The sequence below is a fragment of the Cyprinus carpio genome, chromosome A3, assembly GCF_018340385.1.
Source record: "Cyprinus carpio isolate SPL01 chromosome A3, ASM1834038v1, whole genome shotgun sequence".
Lineage (NCBI taxonomy): Eukaryota > Metazoa > Chordata > Actinopteri > Cypriniformes > Cyprinidae > Cyprinus > Cyprinus carpio.
The window spans coordinates 23,642,280-23,664,281 of NC_056574.1; the positions used below are offsets into that span (position 1 = coordinate 23,642,280).

The window sequence follows — 22,002 nt, forward strand, 5'->3', positions numbered from 1 at the left end:
AGTCCACAGAGAGTTGACTCAGGCATGTAGATTTATTTATTTTATTAAGTTACCCGCTCGTTAATTATTTGGTCGACCTTGCCATCTCTCCCTGTGTAGATACAGCCATATATAGCAGCAGTGGCAGCGCTGAGAGAGAGAGAGAGAGAGACAGGGAGTCCCAGGTGGGGTTTTGAATCCCCAGAGCAGAGTGATGGAGCTGTCCCAGCCACATAGCCTCGTAGTTGGGCTATGGTCTTCAGGAGCTCATGTGATGGTGACACGCAAGATGGTGAGTGAGCCTGTTACTATAGCAACCCCAGGCTCTCAGAGCATGCTTCTGTTTCACCCGGTGTGGGAGAGAATGATGGAGGGAGAACATTGAAGAGAAGGCTGCCAGGAGCTATAGGGAGTTTCGGAAGGGGTCTGGAGAGCAGAGAAGGAAAGAGCGATGCTGTGGTGTTACTTAGATGACTTCCCAGGGTGGGGATGTGGTGTGGGCAACTAAAGTTAATATAAGAGTCAATAAAATTCAGTTGAAGAAAATTTTAAAGTTTGCCATTAAAAAAAAGATTCTATATTAATTTGCATACTTATCTTTGTTGAAGAAAGACTTCAACTATGCTTAGTAGGTTTTAAAACAACCACATGGACTGAATTGAAATGCTTGGACTGAGCTGACATTATGCGGTGCTGACTGTCGGCACTTGAATAGCCAATAATCAATTGGGGAAAATGTCCAGGCTAAAGCTAAAACTGTAATTTAATTGATTTTCTATCGGGTGTTAAATCAGCCCGTCCGTAGCCACACCCCTGAAGTGATGGCCAAGGAGGGCTGAAAAGAGAGTTGAATGAGAAAGGAAGTAGATAGAAAAGAGAATGGACAGAGATGAATAAGTCCACCTCCAGATTGGTGCAACAAGCTGACAGGTTTGCATGATGGAGGAGACCTCCAAAGAAACACTGCAGCATTGGCTGTCAGATAAACACAGCTTTTCTTCTGCCTTCCTCTGTTCATGTCCATCTCCCCACACCTTCCTCCCTGCTGCTTTACTCGCTCACTTTGATTCTGATGGCACTGCACTGAGGGAGACATGGTGTCTGTCTCCACGGTGACAGGTATCCATGGAGACATCCATAATGTGTATGTGTCAGAGTTTCCATGGGGATGCGGATCTGGGGGTGTTTGTCAGCGGGTTTTGTACCGTACTCTTATCATGTTTGTCATAGATGGTGTTTATCTGTGTATGTATTAGTCATGGTGTCACTCAGAGTGTGGGGTGCAGCGTTATGGCCTTCTTAGACTGGGACCAAAGTGTGTGTGTGTGTGTGTGTGTGTGTGTGTTCCAAACAAACTTTAAAACACTTCTGTCCCAGTTTAATGTGCAGAGGACACTACAAGTATTCTAGTCATGTCGAGTCACATTTATTTATATATCTCTTTGTACAATAGAGATTGTATATAGCTTCACAGTAATAAACAGGAAAATAGTTCCGATCCAAAGTTGCACATTTAACACAAAACTGCAGTACTGCATAAAAAATTAAGCAAATAAACCATGCAAGTAAAGCACCGTTTCCATCCACTGAGATGAAGAGAACAAAAATGTAATTGTTTTTTTATGCACATGTTTAAAATTTATGCTCATCTTGGCAATTCCATACAGCGAAAGACAGGGTGGTTGGGAAACCTGTTTGGAAACAATTATTGTTTTTTTAATTTCCTGTTTGCTAGTGGTACTGAAATTATACTCATGAAGGGATAGTTCACCCAAAAAGTCTGAGATCATTTGCTGATCCTGTGTTACAAATAGTTTCTTCCATTAAGTCCAAAACAGCATTGGACTCTGATGACTTTCTATGTGTAGACAAAAAAAAAAAAAAACCGTGAGACATTCTTAAAAATGTCTTTTGTGTTTCAAAGAAGAACGTAAGTCATACGGGTTTGGAAAGACATGACGGTGAGTAAATGATAACAGAATTTAAATTTTTGGGTGAATTATACCTTTAAAATCTAATGATGTAAATACATCACAAACATCTGTTTATACAGAAAACAAAATCAAGCACACACAAACACACAACTGCGAAAAGAAGAATTGATTTAACAAGAGGATGCATCCACACCCCACTTACCGAGACATACAGAGTCTGCATGGTTCTAGCCTGCAGAGCCACATGAAATCACAGGAGCGAGAGGAATGAGAAAAAGAGAGGTGGTCAAAAGTGCTGAAGTAAGTTTTCACAGGAGGTGCTGGAAACACAGATCGCTGAGAAGAGCTGGTAAGGCTGTAGCTACACTGTCACTGCAACAGTGTGATAGTTTACATGCTTCTGTAAATGGCTGAGAGAGACTCTGATTAATGGCTGCTGCTCTACTCCCCTCCCAGCCAAAAAGGAATCAAGTGTATCAACACTTTTAGCACTGCAAAGTGCCAATTAATTGTTTGCCAGAAGCACGTGTATATATGTCTCACAACCTAGGGGTGTTTCACTTCACAAAAGCTCTTTTATTGCAGAGATAGTCAAGCGGAGGAAAACTTTGGCTGCATTACCCCAGCAGCAGCATAGAGTAAACTAGAAAAGGAAAGTTTGGCTAGACAACCAAAGTCTCGCCTGAAAGTTTAAAAAGCCTTGAGGACTGAAGGTTGTTTAGGCCTCAAGTTGGTGGGGGTTGTCCCATAGCTAATTTTACACAATGATTACAAAATTGTCTATAAAGGTTTTTATGAAAAATTAACTACTATTTTTAAGCTTAATTTTCCTTCTGAGGGAAAAATGGAGGAATTTGGGTCAATACTGCTAATTAAACAATATTTTGCGGAATTTGTTTTTGTGCTGGCACCTTTGATAGGTCTGTCAAGGATAAATAAAGATGACAAAAAACCGCCAGTAGGTGGCAGAAAATCCCTGTTTTAATAAATTATTTATTAAATCATTCAAATCAAACAATTCGTTCAAAACGGCTGAAACAAGTGAATGTTGAATCACTGGCTCACATGATTCCTTCAAAAACAGATTCATTCAAGGAATGAAACACCGTGTTGCTCTACACTGTTGTATAAAATTATTAACATATTTATGTGCTGATATTCAGAAAAGTACATTGCTGGTGCAATGAATATAAAAACATAAAAACTCACACGTTTTTTTTTTCTTTTTTCTTTCATTTCTTGAATTATAAGGGCATTCTAACTGCATCCTAATGGACCTCATTGCGCAGTGAATGCATCTGGACTCTCATGATGTGTTTTTGTTTGTTCACTCGTCATACTTTTTTTGTTGACATACTCGTCAGCTCTCCTATCGTCTCTCAGTCCCTCACAGTCAGACATACAGCACATTGACATTATGTCAGGGGAATGTCTTTAAATTTAAAGATTAAATCAAGGAAAAATCCTACCTTCTGTTGTCTTCTTTTTAAAGAACTTAAAATTTTGCGCTTGAACCATTTTGCACGAAAAATGACGGAAACTTGCTTCAGCTTCCTGCAGCTTGTTACAATACCGAGTTCTGATTGACCAATCGCCGTTATTTAGTTCATGAATGATCATAAGTAGAGAATTTTAACGTTTAATTTGCACGAAAAGTTTTACATAATACACAACATTATTAATATAAAGGGGATGGTTGGGGTGATGTTGGTTCCAACAGGGGGATGCCATCCCCCGCATCCCCACTCAATTCGAGCCCTGCTTACACTACTGTTTGGGTTTACACAAAAGTTTGAGGTCAGGGTGATTGATTATTTATGTATTTATTTATTTAAGGAAATCTTTTATTCTCACCAAGGCTCCATTAATTTGATCAAAAATTGTAATATCGTGAAATATTATTAATATTATTTCAGCAGCCATTATTCCAGTCTTCAGTGTGACATCATCCTTCAGAAATCATTCTAATATTCTGATTTGATGCTCAAGAAACATTTCTTATTATTATCAATGTTAAACAGTTGTGCTGCTTAATGTTTTTGCAGAAACCATTATACATTTATTTTGATTTTTTATTTTTTTTTACTGAATAGAATGAAAAATTGGTTTTAAGAATACAAATGTCTGTCAGCATATCAGCAGCCATTGAGCTTTCTGCTCAACATTCTTAGCGCGCTTCAGAATGCCTCAACCTTCCCGAGCATGTCTGTGGATGTATTGGCTGTAGCAAGTCTCTGTACTTTCTCTGCCGCAGCACATTAACATTGCCATGTATATTACCATGCTAAACTTTCACAGAGTTTTCATGACAGAAATGTATTGCAAAAAATGAAAATAAATAAACAAATTGTACAGAGCCCAACCTCTTGAATGGTAGTGTATGTTTAACGTAGGGTGTTTTTGCATAAACTTTTATTTATTTTGATAAGTGTCCTCATACAGAGAGGCCAGACAACAACCCTCCAGTGGCATCCTAACAAGGAGAAATGAAAACGCAGTCAGACAGGAAGTCTCAGAGAGGAATTGTTAGTGTGAGTAAATCAGGAAGGAGTGTTTGTATATGTGTGATAGAGTGTAAGAGAGTGCTGTGTGCATGTGCTTGCTTATGATCTTAGAGTGTCTGTGTGTACTTAACATCTGATTGGATGAGGATCACAGAGTACTTACGACTTGTTTTCCCATGTACACTTGAGGTTTCAAAGTTCTCCGCAGGTGTGAGTTGTTTACACCTCTACAAATGAGCATACTCTTGTGCAGTCCCCCACGTCATCTTACATCCCAATCCGTTACATCACTGTACAAAGACCCACCACAGCTGAGCGCTAAAACTTTATGACACATGCGAGAGGAGGATCTCTCCTCTACCATCAGCAGCCCCATCATTCCCAATCACATCTCATCAGATCTCATCCAGCCCTGCAGTCTCTCACAGACCACTTGAATACGGCCACGCACAGATCATGTCCTTGGTAGACGGCAGCATAACTATGGCATATAAAAATAAAGTGTGAAAGTAAAATGGAGGTCAGGATTAATTTGCTGCGATACTTGATGTGACCTGTACAGAGGTGGGCAGGTGTCGGCACCGGCTTCCATGCAACCCTGCTCGCCCCTCTCGACTCGCTTTGCCATGGGTAGAATATTGACTTGCGCTATCGATTTACCTGTACAAACATTCAGCCTCAAGCCCCACGTAGAATATTTCAATAACCTGGAGGGCTTCTCTCCCCTGAGCCTACACATAAATCAGCCACTACACAGCCAACACAAAGCATACTATTAGTCATGTCTCTGACCACTGGAGCCAGCCGCATTGTGCAAGCTCCTTGCATACATGTGGAGGAGTGTGTGTGGGATGTGGGCACGTGACGTCAAAACCTCATTCATTGGTCCAAGTCTTGCACTTGGCTTAAACAGCTGCAATGTTTGCAGATAGCTAAAATCTTCTTAAATGTTGAGTCGAAATGTTTTTTTTTTTGTTGTTGTTGTTTTTTTGAACGTGTAAAAATTATAATATTAACATTATATTTTGTGTTTAAATTTAAATTCTTTAGTATGTTCCCCCGAATCATAGCAATTGATCGTTTATTACATTAATTTATGTTTTAATACAATTTTAAATGGTGAGTTTAAGCATGTTGTAATTATATCTCATAGAATTGGGTAAAAAGTCTGATGCATATTAGTGTTACATATATTTTTTGAACTATTTAAATAACTTTAAATGATCTGTCAGTCCCTAAACAAACAAGGGGGTAGAAGCAACTTGAAAGTGTGCTTGAGAAAAAAAGAGCATTTTGGTTCGATATGTGATATCTGGTCTTTTTTAAGTGGGTGATTGCACAATGAGCACATTTATTTATGCATCTTTGAGGCTGTTTTACTTGGATTCAGCATGGCAGTTTGAAATCCCAGGACCAGAACAATAATGGGACACAAGATGGGGATGAAAATGAGGGTGAGCACACACTTCTTACACCAGAGATCGGAGGATTTTGTAACCTAAGGCATGCAGAAAGACTGCAGCTCCTCTTTGAGGTTACTGAATTGATAAATAATGGAGAGAAAAGTTAAAAATTAGTTGTAGCACAGACCTTATTGTGGTTGAGTACCAACAGATGCACTTTTGCTGCCCATAGTGAAGCAACAGAATAAAAAATCATGTCAGCCTCTCTCCCATGTGACTGCCTAAAAATAAACTGCTACGCGTCACATTACATTAGCACAACAGATCTTAATTCTTCCTTGAAATAGATATGCTATAAACATTGGATAAAATATTTATTTAGCAATGCTGTGGTTGATATTCATAATTGTTTACTATTTATTTATTTTTCAGACAGAACCAAAAAAAAAAAATCACCTGAATATTTGATGCACCGCTGAGCTTGCAAGCTGGATTGAGACATGATTTCTAGAAAAACAGGCACGCACTGTATCAAGTATTCAGGGAAATTTTGGATTTACAAAAATGCTGATAGTGTGAAACATTGTATCAATAAAAAAACAGATTCAATTATGCTTTTGACCATTACTTAACTTTACTTAAAAATGGCATTATCTAAATGAGCACAATCTAGCTCATTAATACTGAATCTATTAATTTCACCCTTGAGGATGGATGTGTTTTAATGAATCCATCGAGTGTGCACACTGACTTAACCTGATGGCAGTAAGCTTTTATTCATTTCTTTTTTCTTTTATTCTTTCATATAATAAAATAAACATTTCAAAATCATCAGATTCACAAACATACATACCTGTTACAAAGTTCAGTCATTATTTATACAGAGATGAGTTCTTTGCGGTCATCTTCAGTGACAGGCAGTGTGAACTTTCTGTCTGTCAGTAAAGGACATCAGGCACATTTACTCCAGGAGCAGATCTGGGGGGAAATCCTGCGGGGGTTTTGTGCTCTGTAATTTTTGGTCAGAAAATTGACCTGTAGATTAGTATCGAGGATGTGCAAGTGCCACTAGAAACTCCACTCACACCAAAGAGTCTAGGTCAAGTCCTTGTTTTTTTTCTTCTTCTTCTTTCTCTATATTATTAGAACCATGAAAAAATTCAGGCAGACTCAGTATGCATTCCGTTCTCAATTTGATAATTAATGAAAGATTTATGTGCATGCTTCGACATTAAGATACAATAGACATCATTTTTATATTATTAGTATCATAATTTGAAATGTCAATTCTAATTTCGTAGGTTGTCTAAGCACTTCGACAGTGCTCTGATATCCCTAATCGGAGTCTTTATTAATAAAGCGTTAAATTAGTTTTATAAGTCATGTCAGGGTCATCATGTCTTCATAATTACAATTACATACTAAAACCATCAGATAGCCTTTAACTAACTTCTATTTTGGAATTAGCACTCTGCGAAGATATAGTAAATGACTGCCGTTTAGAATAAATCCATCCTTATGCTGAACAGAAATTTAAATATGTACGGATTTTCTTTTCCGTAATGTTTGCATAATAAGAGTCTTTCCCCAATGGTTAAGGCTGCTGTAGAGTTTGTGTGGAGTTTATGTTAGCTTGCTCATTCTCTGTGCTGATGATAAGGTACTTAGCCGACTGCTGAGCCTAGTTAACGCACTCTACAGCTCTGTGTGAGGAACGTATGGCCCAGTTATTGGATTTAGTTACATTTCATTAACATCATGGCAATGCTGAGGATCAGAAGCGTTTTGTGTTACTTGCACCATTGATCTCAGCTTTTCACACTAAGAAAACTTGATCGTCAGATATTTTTAGATATATTGCTCACTGAATGCCAGAGGCTGTTCTATATATTTTCATGTTTCCAGTGATTCACAAACATTTTATTGATGCCTTGTTCGATAAAAACTCCACTTTTCTTAACTGCAGTACTCTTGTCTCGGCTGAAATAGTGCAGCCACCCAGTGTGTTAGCCACTAAAATTAATTGTCACAATTTTATTACAGGGGAAACAATAACAGCTCAACATACACGTTGTTGTTGTTCCAGTGCATCTGTCAATGGCAATCTGCCCGACCAATAATTACCATTTTTCATCATAGGTCCACATGTTTTGTTGTATAACAGCAGATGAATGGGTTATCTCTGGGGTTTTGCTTACACTGCAGAATCCCTTATTTTAGTGCCCCCCTTGTCTGTGGCGTACCACCTCAAACATCTCCCTCTAAAAGGAATAAACACAGTTGCTGGACTGAACTCTGAAGTAAAAATAGAATAGGCGTTTTTTTTTTTTTTTCTCCGCATCAGCTGGCAAACATGTGGGGGGGCGGGGGGATCTTCTCTCGCTGCAGTATGTGTATTGTTCGTGATGGGATCTTAAATGTAATGCTGAGGCATCACCTCTCTATTACAGCTGATATAATAGAAGGTTTTGCAGCTGAATCAAAGAGGCCCTCAGAATCCATGCTAGTGTCTTTAACTAAAATTGGGCTTCCCCTCAGGAGGGAGCAGTGCTCTGCAACTGTTCTGTGTGGCTGTGCACTGTATCGGTGCTAAAAGTAAGACATGTGCATGGGTGAGTATTATCATTCAGAGGTTAAAGGTGATGTGTGTCCTTTTTTTTCTTTTCACACCTTAAAGCAATTGTTCTTAACCTTTTTGACTTGAAGGCCCCCTATGTAATAATAATAACAATAATAATTACAAATTAAAACATATCTAAACATTATGTATATATATATATATATATATATATATATATATATATATATATATATATATATATATATATATATATAGTATTGAGGGGACATTTTTTGTTTTAATATAGTTGATTTCATATATTAATATGAATAATCATATATTATTTTAAATAATTTTGAGTCATCCAGTCTTTAGAACTTTGCTGAGACCCCCTGTTCAAGAGTCGCTGCCTTGAAGGGTCAACTGAGATCGTTTCTAAAGATATTTTGAAGAGTAAAGGCTGGAATAGATATTGCCTCCATTTACTGTCTGGAGAAGTTGACGCTAGTTGCCAGAAGTGAGAGACAGTCTGCAGATTTCAGATTTCATGAAAATTGCATAGTGTGTGATGGTCACAGACCCATCCAATCAGAGGATATCAAACACGTTTGATGTTTTTGAGCCGATTTTTGAACACAAATTGTTTTCATTTTTCTCCTAGCAACAACAATGTTTCTGCGCGAGTTTGTTGTGATCGAACTTTAAAGTCTGGTAGTGTGTGATCCTCAGTAGTTTAGTGTATGATGGCCAGTTTTGTAAAAACCTGTGTAGATTTTAATGCACATACAACAACAGTGTTGTCATAGTGATAACAGCTGTTATGTTTAAAAAAAAAATTAAAAAACACTTTAAAGTGAACAAGTTGTTAGGATTATTTGTGTGTGGGGGGAGGGTATTTTTGTTCATCATTTTTGGAGCTTTAAGGTTCATTCACATCAGGAACAATAACTGTAACAGTAACAGTAACTATAACTATAAAGATGTAATAATAATTCTATGAGAATAGGGAAGTCCACTTGACAGCAACAACGCCTATCATTTACACTTATCCGGCGTTTTTGACCCTCAAAAACTGAGAGTTTTGAAAACGCTGCAGACCCCGTTTTAGTTTAAAAACTCTGGGGTTGCGTTTCAGTGTAAACGGACCACAACGAAGACTTTTGAAAACGATGGCTGGCTGCCCACATTCGCTCTGTGTATCCTTGATGACCGTATAAACAATAACATTGTTGTACCTATAGATGTATACGTAGATTCCCCATTTGATCGATCCAAGCACGTAGACTCGTCCGCGATTTAAATAATAGGGGATCTACCTATTCATATCTATGGCTGTTCCTGCATGAATGGTCACGTGACATGCGTTTCTCCAGGATGCTGATGCAGAACACAGATTAAAGGGTTAATATGTTTCAGTGCAGCAGGTTAACCTTTCATCAGGCTTAGAGGCCAACAGCATATTTACACACCAACTGGACACAGGCAGGATGCACATAGGGAGTGAGAGAGAGGGTGCTAGCAGGGGTGTGTTTGGGGGTCCTAGGCAAAATACAGGAATGAGGCCCTATACAATTGCACACATTTACAACCTTGAGGTTCCTTTCACTTTGTTGTGATGCTTGCTGCTGCATGACTGTGTACCATAGTTGTCCACTTTTTAGATTTTTCATGTACATGTTATAAATAATGGCTTTCTTTCATGCCATTCTGCATTTTCTACAAGAAGCACATTCAACACGGACGCGCAGACGGTTGTTGGGTAATGAACACCACAGAAACCACTTGTGCATCCAACCCATCTCGTATATAAAAAGCTTTTTAGGGGTCACTAACCTTTGCTTGATGGTTAAGTCTTCCTCTGGGTGCTGGAAAGGGAGAGAGGATAAAGGCAATCAGTGGGGTTTAACACAGGTACGGACAGTGACACAAAGCATGTGATAAAGGACTCAAAGTGGGTTGAGAATTCAAGTGCGTGTGAGCCAGTGACCATAACAGGATCACAGTGTCTCACATGCACACCTCAAAGACATTTTGTGCAAAAGGAGCCCACGATTCAAACCACATTTCCCAACAGGCTCACAGTTGACTCAATTTCCTGTTATCACTTTCATTTTGGACTCCATTTCCCATCAACACCACAGCAGATGCCATCTCCCATTACAGCCATTTAATTGGCAGTTGGCACTCTGAGATAATTGTAGCTCTTGTCAATCATGCATGAAGATGACACAACACAGATAGATAAAATAAGGTGACCGTAATTTCCAGGATGATGTTTTAATAATTACTTCATAGTAAGCACTCTAGCCCTTTTCTTTTGGGTCACAAAATGCAACGTTATGAACGAGTGTGATGAGATGCTGCAAACATCAGGGACTGAGCCCATGATCCATTTTAAACATTTGACATAACCAGGTTAAGTCATGCTGTTAAATGTATAACCTCCTTGCAAATGCAGGTACAGTGTGTTTCCCAGTTGCCCACACTGAACTGGTATGTTTTGTAGAAGTGTATATAATACCAAAACCTTATTATCGTATAAAATGAAATCAGTATTATGTAAACAACATTAATTTTTTTTATTATAAATAGGTATCTCTAGATGTCTGTAAAGGAAAAATTCCTGCCTGGGTATACCCTAGTAAAAAACCTTTGCCAACATTTATTTAAAATACATTTATTTCATACTAAGTATACTTAAAATCCATTAATATATTTTTTGACATATATTTAAAATACATTTATTTCATACTAAGTATACTTAAAATCCATTAATATATTTTTTGACATATATTGACTGCAAAAATTGTAATCAAACTTTATTTGGAGTATCTCTTTACTGCACAATGCACATTTCTTAATATTATGCCTAAAATGTGTTTTAATATCACTATTAATAAGGATTAAATGATATCTGTGTAATATGAGTCTTTAAATGCAAGATATTTAAAGTGTATCTGAAGTATACTTGAAACACAACCAAATAATCACAATCATATATTCTAAATTAAACCCATAACTACACCTCAACAAAAAATCTGCACAATTAAAGTGCATTAAGCACAAAATTGCTTTCAATTTAGCAGACTTTAATAGTATACCAGTTTAGTATATCTAAAGTACAATTGCTGGGTATTTTATACAAAGTACATAAATATGTAAATGTATTTGTAGTATACTTAGCTAAAAATTAATATATTTCAAATACATTTTATGATTCAGGATTCCTGCAACACACATATTTAGAAAGTGGGCTTCATTAATGAATCTGATGCTGTTTTGATTTATTTTAAGCTTTTTGAAGTCATACAACAGCTCTGTGAGAGAAAAAGGCCTAAATCACTGAATCTTCTCGTCCAGTGAGTTGTTAAACTCAGAACCACAACTGGAGTCGACTGGCTGAAGTCAAGAACCTGATAAGTGAACGAATCATTTTTTTGATGATTCGTTCATCGTTGAACCGGTTTTGTGAAATGAATCAACAGATTCAAAATAAAGATTTGTTCTTAAATTTCTTTATATAGTGCACAAGTTAAGTGGACCACTTTTAATGATGCTTTTATAAATTATTAACCAAAAACTAATTTATTAGGTTACACCAGCAATCCATAAAGCAGTGCAACCTTTTTTAATTAAAGGCGCCTTTTTTTCCAACACAATATTCCCATATACACTAAGATATTTCCAGTATTTCTGCTATAATTATGACAAGGCTGCTTGCTTTCAAACATTTATATTAAATTAACATGACTAATTAATGTAATGTATTTAATTAACCACAATTTATTTTGGGATTCCAGTGGTTATGATCTGTATTCCGAAACCGTATGTGCTGCTATAGTTATTGAGGTAAAAAATAAAAAAAATAAAACATGTAATTGATTATTATTCATTTATTAAAAAATACTTAATTCTATTAATTTAAATACGTTTAAGTCATTCTGTGGCCCCCGTAGTGGGCCCCGGCCGCCTGGTTGAGAACCACTGCCATAAAGTAAAAACTGCTGGCCATTTTTTACTGTGCACATCCTTTTTGAAACTTGACAGCTTCAGTTTCTTTGTCAATTTCTCTTTTCATTTGATCATTAAAATTTCCCACATTAATTTTGTTTTCTTCATAGACATAACATAAGGTCCGGGGCTGTTGAAAACACATTTGGGGCTATAGCCAAATAGTCAGGACTGTGGTTACCCACCTGGTTACCAGCAGATGCAGTATGGAAGAAGAGAGGCAGCAGGTATTGCTGCAGGTAGCTATGACTGTATTAGTGATGCTTGAGTTGCAGTGTTTATAGAAGAAGGCCTGGGGCATGGCTTCATGTTACATGACAGCTCTACAAATGGCTTTTGCCCATAACGGCGTGTTAATGCTTACACTAAAACACTGGTTATGGTCACAGTCAAGCAGCAGCAGGGGATGTCAAATTTGTTCCTCTGACTGGAGTGTGTGTGTGTGTGTGTGTCTGTGTGTTTTTGGGCCAGGGTTTAACACCTTGTATTTGTGCTTATTAAAGAGAGTGGGCAAATATTTTCAGGCAGAAATCATGATTCATTAATTCAGTTCGCACTTATATTTTGTCTAAATTTAGGATAAATATTAAAACATCACATACATAAATTCCACAGAATCCGGTGGCATAGAAACAGGAAATGTGTGAAGCCAAAATGTTGTTATATAAAATATTTCTTAATAAATTGAACAACTAAGTGACAATACTTCATTTAACTATATAATGTGCATTACAGCTCAATCTGGATTTAGTTTTAAAAGTGCAATTGGTCATGTGTAGTCTAAGCCTCTGCAAAAGGGTTTTTATTGTTTTTATGTCATTAAGAATGACAAACTTGGCATTTCTTGAAAATCCTTCTCAGGGGTAAAGATCTTGCATCTTTAGAGTGCATAAGAATACATTTGCAAAGAGTGAAAATGGCTTTTGACAGGTGAAGACAGGTGCAGACTTAATGTTCCTTTCACTTCCATGCATATGCAAATGTTAGAAGTGAAAGAAGTTTTGTCGTTTAAGCTTGGTGAACTCTTGACTAAAATGCTTAATTATATGGTGAAAGACATTTGACCAACAGACTGCTTGACTCAATACAATGTGGAGTAGATGATAAGCCTATATTTCAACAATTTGAATTATTCTTTGTTACTTTTATTATTCAAAAGAAAAGGCAAAGAGTGTGATATAATCAGTGGAAGATATTTTTTGCAGGTTCTGAACTAATTTCTAGTTTTTAAAGTTTAATATGACCTTTAACAATTAACAAAAATAACACGTAATAACACAAATTTATTTACATTCACACTTGGTCTGGAAGAAATTTTGTCTGATACCCTTTCCAGTGCACATAATTATACTTGTATGTGATTATTAGTGAACGAGACCCAGTGTGTTTACATACATTGCTTGTATGTGTGTGTTGTATTGTTACTGACTATTCAAACTAAATTTATCGCCACACACACACACAGAGAGAGAGAGTTCAGCTATCTCTTTTCTCGCTATCACTACCTGTTTTATATTCATTCCCTTGTGTCGTCTTCCCTGCATCTCTCCCATCTTTCTTGTGCATTTGTTGTTTTTGATGCACCTATTGTATGTTGTCGTTCTTCTCCTCCTATCTCTCTGTCTGTTTCATATTCATCCCTTTCTATTAAGCCTTCCTCATGCATCTCTCTCTGGGAGAAATGATTAATATTAATGTTTCTCCCTCTCTTTCCTCACACTCTATCTCATCCTCTTAACATTACCCTTTCTCTATATCTATTCCTTACTGTCTGTCTCTCATTCACATTTCTCTCTCTCTCTCTCTCTCTCTCTGTCTCAGTATTCATCTATTAGTGTTGATGATTCTTTTCTATCCCTGCAGCTGTACAGTCATCTATCAGTTTAATAATCTCTCCATACTTCTGCCTTCTGCCCTGCTCTCTCTATCTCTCCATCTCCTGTCTCTCTTCCTCTCTTATTCTTCACTGTGCCGAAGTGTAAAATGCTTTGTTAAATGAACATGCATGTCAGAGTATGATAATTAGGGCCATCATCATTAGTAACGGCCCGTGTCTCATTGGATACCCTTATATAAGGTTACTGGAGTCTAAATAACCTGAGAGAGCTTAGCCCCCTTGCATGGGGTTCAGGTTGAATTAGCCATCCATCAGCTGAAGCACATTGCACAAGTTAATGCTGCTCCAAGACCCCATGGGCCTCAAGTCTATGGGCGAGTATGGACATAGAGATTAGTACCATAGTTCATACATGCAGTATTATTGTAGAAAAGCACAAGGGAGCTAAGCACACAAATCTGGTGAAGGTGAATAAGTGTAGCTAGATCTGTTTTGTGTATTCCGTAAAGCCAGGATCCAGAATTAACACTCGCCAAATATGAGTAAAATGTGGTTGTGGCTTTCACAAAAATCTTTGCTACTCTCTAGCAACATAACATTGCTTAAATTTAAAGAAGACTAGTGTGACCATCACTAATGTAAGTGGCAAAATGATTCAAACTGAATCATTTAAAGTCACAACGGAAGATTGTGTTGTGACATTTGATTAAAAATCAACTACTGCTACTAAAAAATCTACTATAATCTACTAAAGAAAACGATTAGAAAACGATACCTAGGATAAAGGTTATTTTCTGCCAAACTCCATGTGGCAAGACATTATGCTTCCCAAATGTAAATGAGGAACGAAATTACAATGAGTCTCACTGTCTTTATGACAGATGCAGTTTTAATGGGAGAAGACTGTCTCATTTCCCATATGATGCTGCAAGTGATACCCATCAAAAACCAAACAAAAATTGTCATATGAACAAAAGCATTTTTATTAAAAATGTAGACTAATACGCTTGCATGGCTGGTATGAAATATAGCTTGTAATTTTTCTTAATTCACCTGCCATTGGCCAGTGTGTGGTTGAAAGCTGATTTTGGACCTTGTGTACAGCAGTCAATTTGAAGTCTAGGATGTTGTTTTAGATGTCTGTTGGTCATAAAACACACAAATACCTATAAAGAGGATCATTAACATGCACAGAGAGACAAGAATCTGGGTGCATTACCAGTGTACAGTAGTTGACTTTTCCAGACGGGACTGCATATGTAACATCAATAGTCTTTGCATCTTTTAACTTGATGCATTAATTTTTCGTAAATATTCATTTGATTGCAAGAAATTATTTTGTGGAAATTATTATATGAACCGGAAATATTTGACTCTATAAGAGTAACAAAACATGACTCTTCTTTGTTTCTCTTTTGCAGTAAAACATGCATTCATTACAAAGAGGCCTGTCAAATAAGAGGACCTGTTAAGGCAAAGATGACACAACTTATGTAACTGTATCTGTATGAAAAAATAAACAAGGACAAAACACGCCACCAACCAAGGAGACTGAATAATTCCACTGAAAAATGCAGAAGTGACATCCATTGCGAAAGGAATCTACAGCTATTAAAAGAGACCGTATTCAAGAGACATTGGAATCAGCCTACCATCCTCTTTGGAACACAGGAAGGGTCATGACCCAGTTGCCATGCGCATCACCACGGTGACCAGCCTTCCTAGTCCCTCCCCCCTCCTCCTCTTATTGGTTCAGCTGCTGTTGTGGCTCATCCTCCCAGGTCAAGAGGCAGTGGGAGCCGCCTCCACCTGTCCCGCGCCGTGCAGTTGTTCTAATCAAGCTAGTCGAGTGATCTGTACAAGACGAAACTTAGAAGAGGTGCCCAACAGTATATCAAACAACACACGATACCTCAACTTACAGGAGAACTCAATACAGGTAAATTCTGACTACACTGTCCTTTTCCTATTAGGCTTTGGGAGAGGATGTTTATGTTGCTTTGTTTCTTAGATTTATTGAGTGTCAGTTTTGCTAATGTTGCTTGAACACTGTTGTGTTAGCACAAATGGCTCAGCCTTGCTCAAATATTGAGGTTTAAGTTTGAAGTCATGTGTTAATATGACCTACTTTGAGTGTGAAGGTTTGATTTATTCTTAAGATGAAAAAAAATAACAGCAAATACACTGCTCACCCAGACAGTGAAAGTGTTAACCAAAAACAAGCCTATTAAAAATAAAGAATAATAATAATGCTTTTTCATCTAGCCACCATTTAAGCATAACAATTCAGATTTGGTTTGTTGTGTCCTCGAGCCCCACTTGAAATGATTAAAAATCTAAAAATGTTTTAATACCTGAAGGCATCCTAGATTCTTTGGCTTCTATCTCTCCCTCAGCATTTTACCACAAGAGTGCAGCTCTGACAGATTCCACCCTCCTCTTCAAAACCCCAACCCAGTGTGTTTAACACCCTCCTCCCCTCCCCTGCTCTATATACAAAGGGGATTGTGGCAGTAGGCCAGGAGGAAGCTTCTCGCTGCCCAAGAAAAGCAGTTCTGGCTACATCCGATGCACAGAGACAAATTGTTTTAGAACCCACGGCATTTAGAATGTGTGAATATTCTCTAGTCTTTTCATTTATTTTTCTTCAGGTTTTAGCACATTATGATATCATGACTGTTTCCACCATTACTGAGATTTACAGTTGCAAGCCATTTATATGGGGGGCTTTGAAGGAACAGTTCACTCAAACATGAACATTTTGTCATTATTTACTCATCTTCATGTTGCTTAAAACCTGTATGCTGTTCTGTGGAAAATGAGAGCTTTTTGAGAAATCCTTATGCGGTGCTTTTCCTTTCAAGTTAAAATTTATGTTAGTATACAAAAACAAACAGACACACAATAAAAGCATTCCATCTGCTGTTTTGAAGCCTCAAGGTGTGTGAGAATGTTAATTCATTATTCACTTATATTTTCCTCTCTAAAATGGTCCAGTGCCCCATGCCAGGTTTAACATAGACACTATCAGCATTTGTTTGTGTGTCAGAATTGAACATGGTTGAAATGCCAGTTCAAATGTGTTGAATTACATTTGAGTGCTACAGCAGAGGGTAAGATTTGCTGTGAACAGCAACTTTTTTACTGTTCCTTGCACAGAGCTGTCATATGGATTAATTTTAAAGTGATTTTATGTTGTTGTTTTTTTAGATGAAAAAATATGACCTGAAAAAAAAATTGCTTGAAGATTCTTCAAAAATTCCCCTTTTGTGTTTCACTGATTAAAAATAACAGCATACGGTTTTGGAACAACATGAGGTTGAGAAAACAGTGACACAATTTTTATTTTTGGGTGAACTATTCCTTTAATGTGTTTTTCTTCAAACATTAAGAATGACTGATAACAACTTGCAGAACAACTTTTCTGTAAAGCACAACAAACAGTAACGAATGTACTTTCTTTGTCTATGACTTTATATTTTCTATAATGTACATTCTTCACAGGAACAAATAGATCACACACAACTTTAATCCTTAACTTGTACCTGTAATTTTCTCACTTAGGTGATAAAATCAGACACGTTCAAACATTTGCGGCACCTGGAGATCCTCCAGCTCTCCAAGAACCAGATTCGTCAGATAGAGGTGGGTGCTTTCAATGGCCTCCCAAACCTCAACACTCTGGAACTGTTCGACAACCGCCTCACGCTGGTGCCATCGCAAGCTTTTGAGTACCTCAGCAAGTTGCGGGAACTGTGGTTACGAAATAATCCCATTGAGACTTTACCAGGCTACGCCTTTCACCGCGTCCCCTCGTTGCGGCGTCTTGACCTAGGCGAACTCAAGAAACTGGATTATATATCTGATGCAGCCTTTGTTGGACTCATCAACCTGCGCTACCTGAACTTAGGTATGTGTGGCCTAAAGGACATCCCTAACTTGACCCCCCTGGTGCGACTGGAGGAACTAGAGTTGTCTGGGAACCGTCTTGAAATCATCAGACCCGGATCCTTCCAAGGCCTGGAATCTTTGCGCAAACTATGGCTCATGCACTCTCAGATGTCGGTCATCGAGCGCAATGCTTTCGATGATCTCAAGAACCTAGAGGAGCTTAACCTATCCCACAATTCCCTGCACTCTCTGCCCCATGACCTTTTCACACCACTGCAGAAGCTGGAACGAGTGCACCTCAATCACAACCCATGGGTGTGCAACTGCGATGTGCTTTGGTTAAGCTGGTGGCTGAAAGAAACTGTGCCAAGCAACACAACTTGCTGTGCGCGGTGCCACGCACCACCCTACCTTAAGGGAAAGTACATAGGAGAGCTAGACCAGAGCCATTTCACCTGCTATGCCCCCGTCATTGTGGAGCCGCCCACTGACCTCAATGTAACCGAGGGCATGGCTGCTGAGCTCAAGTGTCGCACCACTACCTCCATGACCTCTGTGAACTGGATCACACCGAACGGCACCCTAATGACCCATGGCTCCTATAGGGTCAGTATTTCCGTTCTGCATGATGGCACACTGAATTTCACCAATGTAACTCTGCGTGACACTGGCCAGTACACCTGCATTGTGACCAACTCAGCTGGGAACACAACGGCAACTGCTGTCCTGAATGTGACCGCAGCAGACGTCAGTGTCAACTACACCTACTTCACAACGGTCACTGTAGAAACTGTGGAGTCTACGGGAGAAGAAGATTCTGCATTGCGTACCATCACCGAGACCATCCATATTCCCGGGCCTAAACCTTCTGGGCACCCCTGGATTGAAGTTTTCCCAACTACTGCCTCTTCTCTCTCAATCCTTACCTCATCGTCCTCTCCCCGAGCAACCAAACCCACTTTCACAGTCCCTATTTCTGAGCCCAGCTATCCTTCTGGACTAGATGATGTAATGAAGACCACCAAGATCATAATCGGTTGCTTCGTGGCCATAACTTTCATGGCTGCCGTCATGCTGGTGGTGTTCTACAAACTGAGGAAGTAGCATCAGTTGCACAAACACCATGGGCCGGTACGAGCCATTGAGATCATTAATGTCGAAGATGAGATTGGACCGGGAACGGGCATCCGTGGCAGTGGCATCTCAGGAGGATCCACAGTACCGCAAGGAGGGTCAGGCGGAGGCGGACAGAGCTTGCGTCTGCACCACCCTGAAATCGTCAACCTCCCAAACCTTGCACGAGCAGAGCATCTCAACCATTACTACAAGCCCCATCACTTCAACAATAACATGATGGGTCTGGGCCTTGGTGGAGGCTCGGGCGGCGGCCTAAACAATAACAACAACCCTTCACCCTGCTCCCAGGCCCAGACTACCCCCATGTCTTACACACAGGTGCCAGTCTCTGCAAGTAGTACATCATGCTCCATGCCTTCTCCAATGCCTCTGCCGACCCTTGGCATCCACGGGTCACTGAAAGGCCTGATGGGTAAAGGGCAGAACCCACAGATTGAGCCGTTGCTTTTCAAGAGCGGCTCCAAGGAGAATGTCCAAGAAACCCAGATCTGAATTTGAAAAAGAGAGTAAGGGAGAGAGGGAGAAAGGTAAATGTACAGATAAAAGATGGAGAAACAGTATCAGGGAGACAGAAACAGATGAAGGGTATTGGCTGTTCAGCCCCTATGGGTATGTTCTCAGGAGTTATGAGAAAGGCAGACCCAGCATTGTATGAAATATTACCTCCACAAGAATACAAGATACAGCTGTGAAATCACTACCAAGTACATACACTGGCAAAGAGTGGGGGAATTTCTAGATGGAAGTCAGGCAACAACTCTGCAGTTTAAATTCACCATCTTTACATTACTCTGATCCGCACATATGAAGGGGATCATCAGGCATGAGCAAACAAAACCACATTTGCCAATACGATAAAGATTTATACATTTTTGCGTAATGCAAAATTGATAATTATGTGCCAAACTTGCACCAATCTGTGCCAAAGCAAAATCGTTGCACATCAGCCTCACTACGCATGTGTACAGACACATTTCAGAAGTTGCAAAGATCTGTGCGTATACTGTACTCCATTAATAAAGCAGAGATGCTACCAAAATCAAAACCATACACAACATTAGGTAGGAAGTGTATATAGAAATACATGAACAACCTTAAGTATTTATTGACAGTGGCTGAGAACGAAAACTCACTTGTAAATGTTTTAGTGAACCGTAAAACACAGATAACAAAATGGATCATTCAAATTTTGTAGAGGTTTGCAGTCTACGAAGGAAAGATGGATTAGTATACCAGCACTGTGTAGAGGGCTTATGTTTCGTGACGATGGACTCAGTTTCTCCCCTTTCTCGAAGGCTCTCACAGTTGAGGGGAAGAGATGAAAACGAACAAGAACATCAAAAAGACAATGAAAGATATACAGATTTTAAGAGTATATATAAACTATGAAAGTATACATGATATATAAATATATTTTCATTCAGAGAAATAAATTATGAAGAATCTTTGCATTTTTCTGACTGAAAGCCACGGCTTTTGAAGAATTAGCAGCTGCTGTTGTAGCGCTTTGTCACTTATAATTCCTTTCTCTGCATAAAAACAAATGTCTGAAACTAGTACACCCTCACAGGACTTAAGTGCATCCTGAGGAGACAGAGGGACAGAGATGGATATTCTGGAAATTGTGTTTGATTTCAGATACTTTGGCTTTGTTTTTTAAGTCTTGAAAGGTTTCCCTTTCCTGTTCTATAACTAACAGGGGTCATTGAGGAGAGTGAATTTTAATTAACATTATAAATACACTACTGTTTGTTTCTGTAGGCATTTGAGACCCAAATTGGGTCAATATCAGTTAACACCATTCCCAACAGAATTATAAAAGACAGTGATGATGATGGTATACAATGCAATGGAAAGAAAAACACTGTAAACGCTAATCTACATGCTGCTATACTGAGAAAAAAGATATTTTAGTGAGATGTTTTAGTAAAATCCGATTTGAAATTTGAGTAAAAAGAGGCTCCTGTTGACATTACTACTACTATCATCATTACTGAAAAACATCAAGTGTCAAAAGCATAGAGGATTTTGTCAGTTTCTTGGTTTACCTAGAGGTGATGTTTGTTTTTCATTGTGTAAAAAGTGATTGTCGCTAGAGCTGATAATCCCCTCAGTGAAGCTGGAATAGCAGTGGACATACTGACAGTTACAACGATTTGCTTGATGCATTACGAAGCCACAACAACAACTACTCCAAACAAGGAAATGGATGGGCCTTAAAATGGCTCCCTCAATGGCCTATCCCCTTTCTTTTGTACAAGACAAAAACTTTACCAGGACCCTGCTTTTTTGCCAACGTGAATCAGCGAGATTCAGAACAGAACACAAACTCCGGTGATTACTGCAGGGGTAAAATGGATTATTGCGAACACTGTGTCCAGACATGTGGACGGAACTACAGTTTGAGCTGAAAGCAAACAGAGGACAGCTTTTGAAAGGTAAGAGAAAACCCACTCAGTGAGCGAGATTGGAGTTTGGAAAGCTTTTTTAAATGACAATGGACAAATAAATGACAACTATAGAAACTTATAGAGCTCTTTTAAAACAAAACTATTATGATAAGTGTCTTTCATTATTTGTTTTTATCTAGTTTCTTTTTTTGTTTTGTTTTTCAAAATCAAGTGTTATCTTAATTGTAATATTGTTATTGTTATTATAATTAGCTAATATTACACTCGTTATAATTATGAAAAATGTTATGTTAGCAGAAGTCACTTCGAAATTTAAAAATAATAATAATAATAAT

The 22,002-nt window shown here is 38.4% G+C and overlaps 1 protein-coding gene across 1 annotated transcript in view; it reads left to right on the forward strand.

The window, feature by feature from the left end:
* LOC109080632 (leucine-rich repeat-containing protein 4B-like) overlaps positions 1-21,785 on the forward strand; it is a 30,861-nt gene extending 9,076 nt beyond the window's left edge. Inside the window, exons 2-3 of the mRNA XM_042725166.1 lie at positions 15,650-16,167; positions 17,793-21,785. Coding sequence (XP_042581100.1) covers positions 15,922-16,167; positions 17,793-19,223 — 1,677 coding nt within the window. The 5' untranslated portion in view covers positions 15,650-15,921 and the 3' untranslated portion in view covers positions 19,224-21,785. The remainder of the gene's footprint in view (positions 1-15,649; positions 16,168-17,792) is intronic.
* The last annotated feature ends 217 nt before the right edge of the window (positions 21,786-22,002 follow it).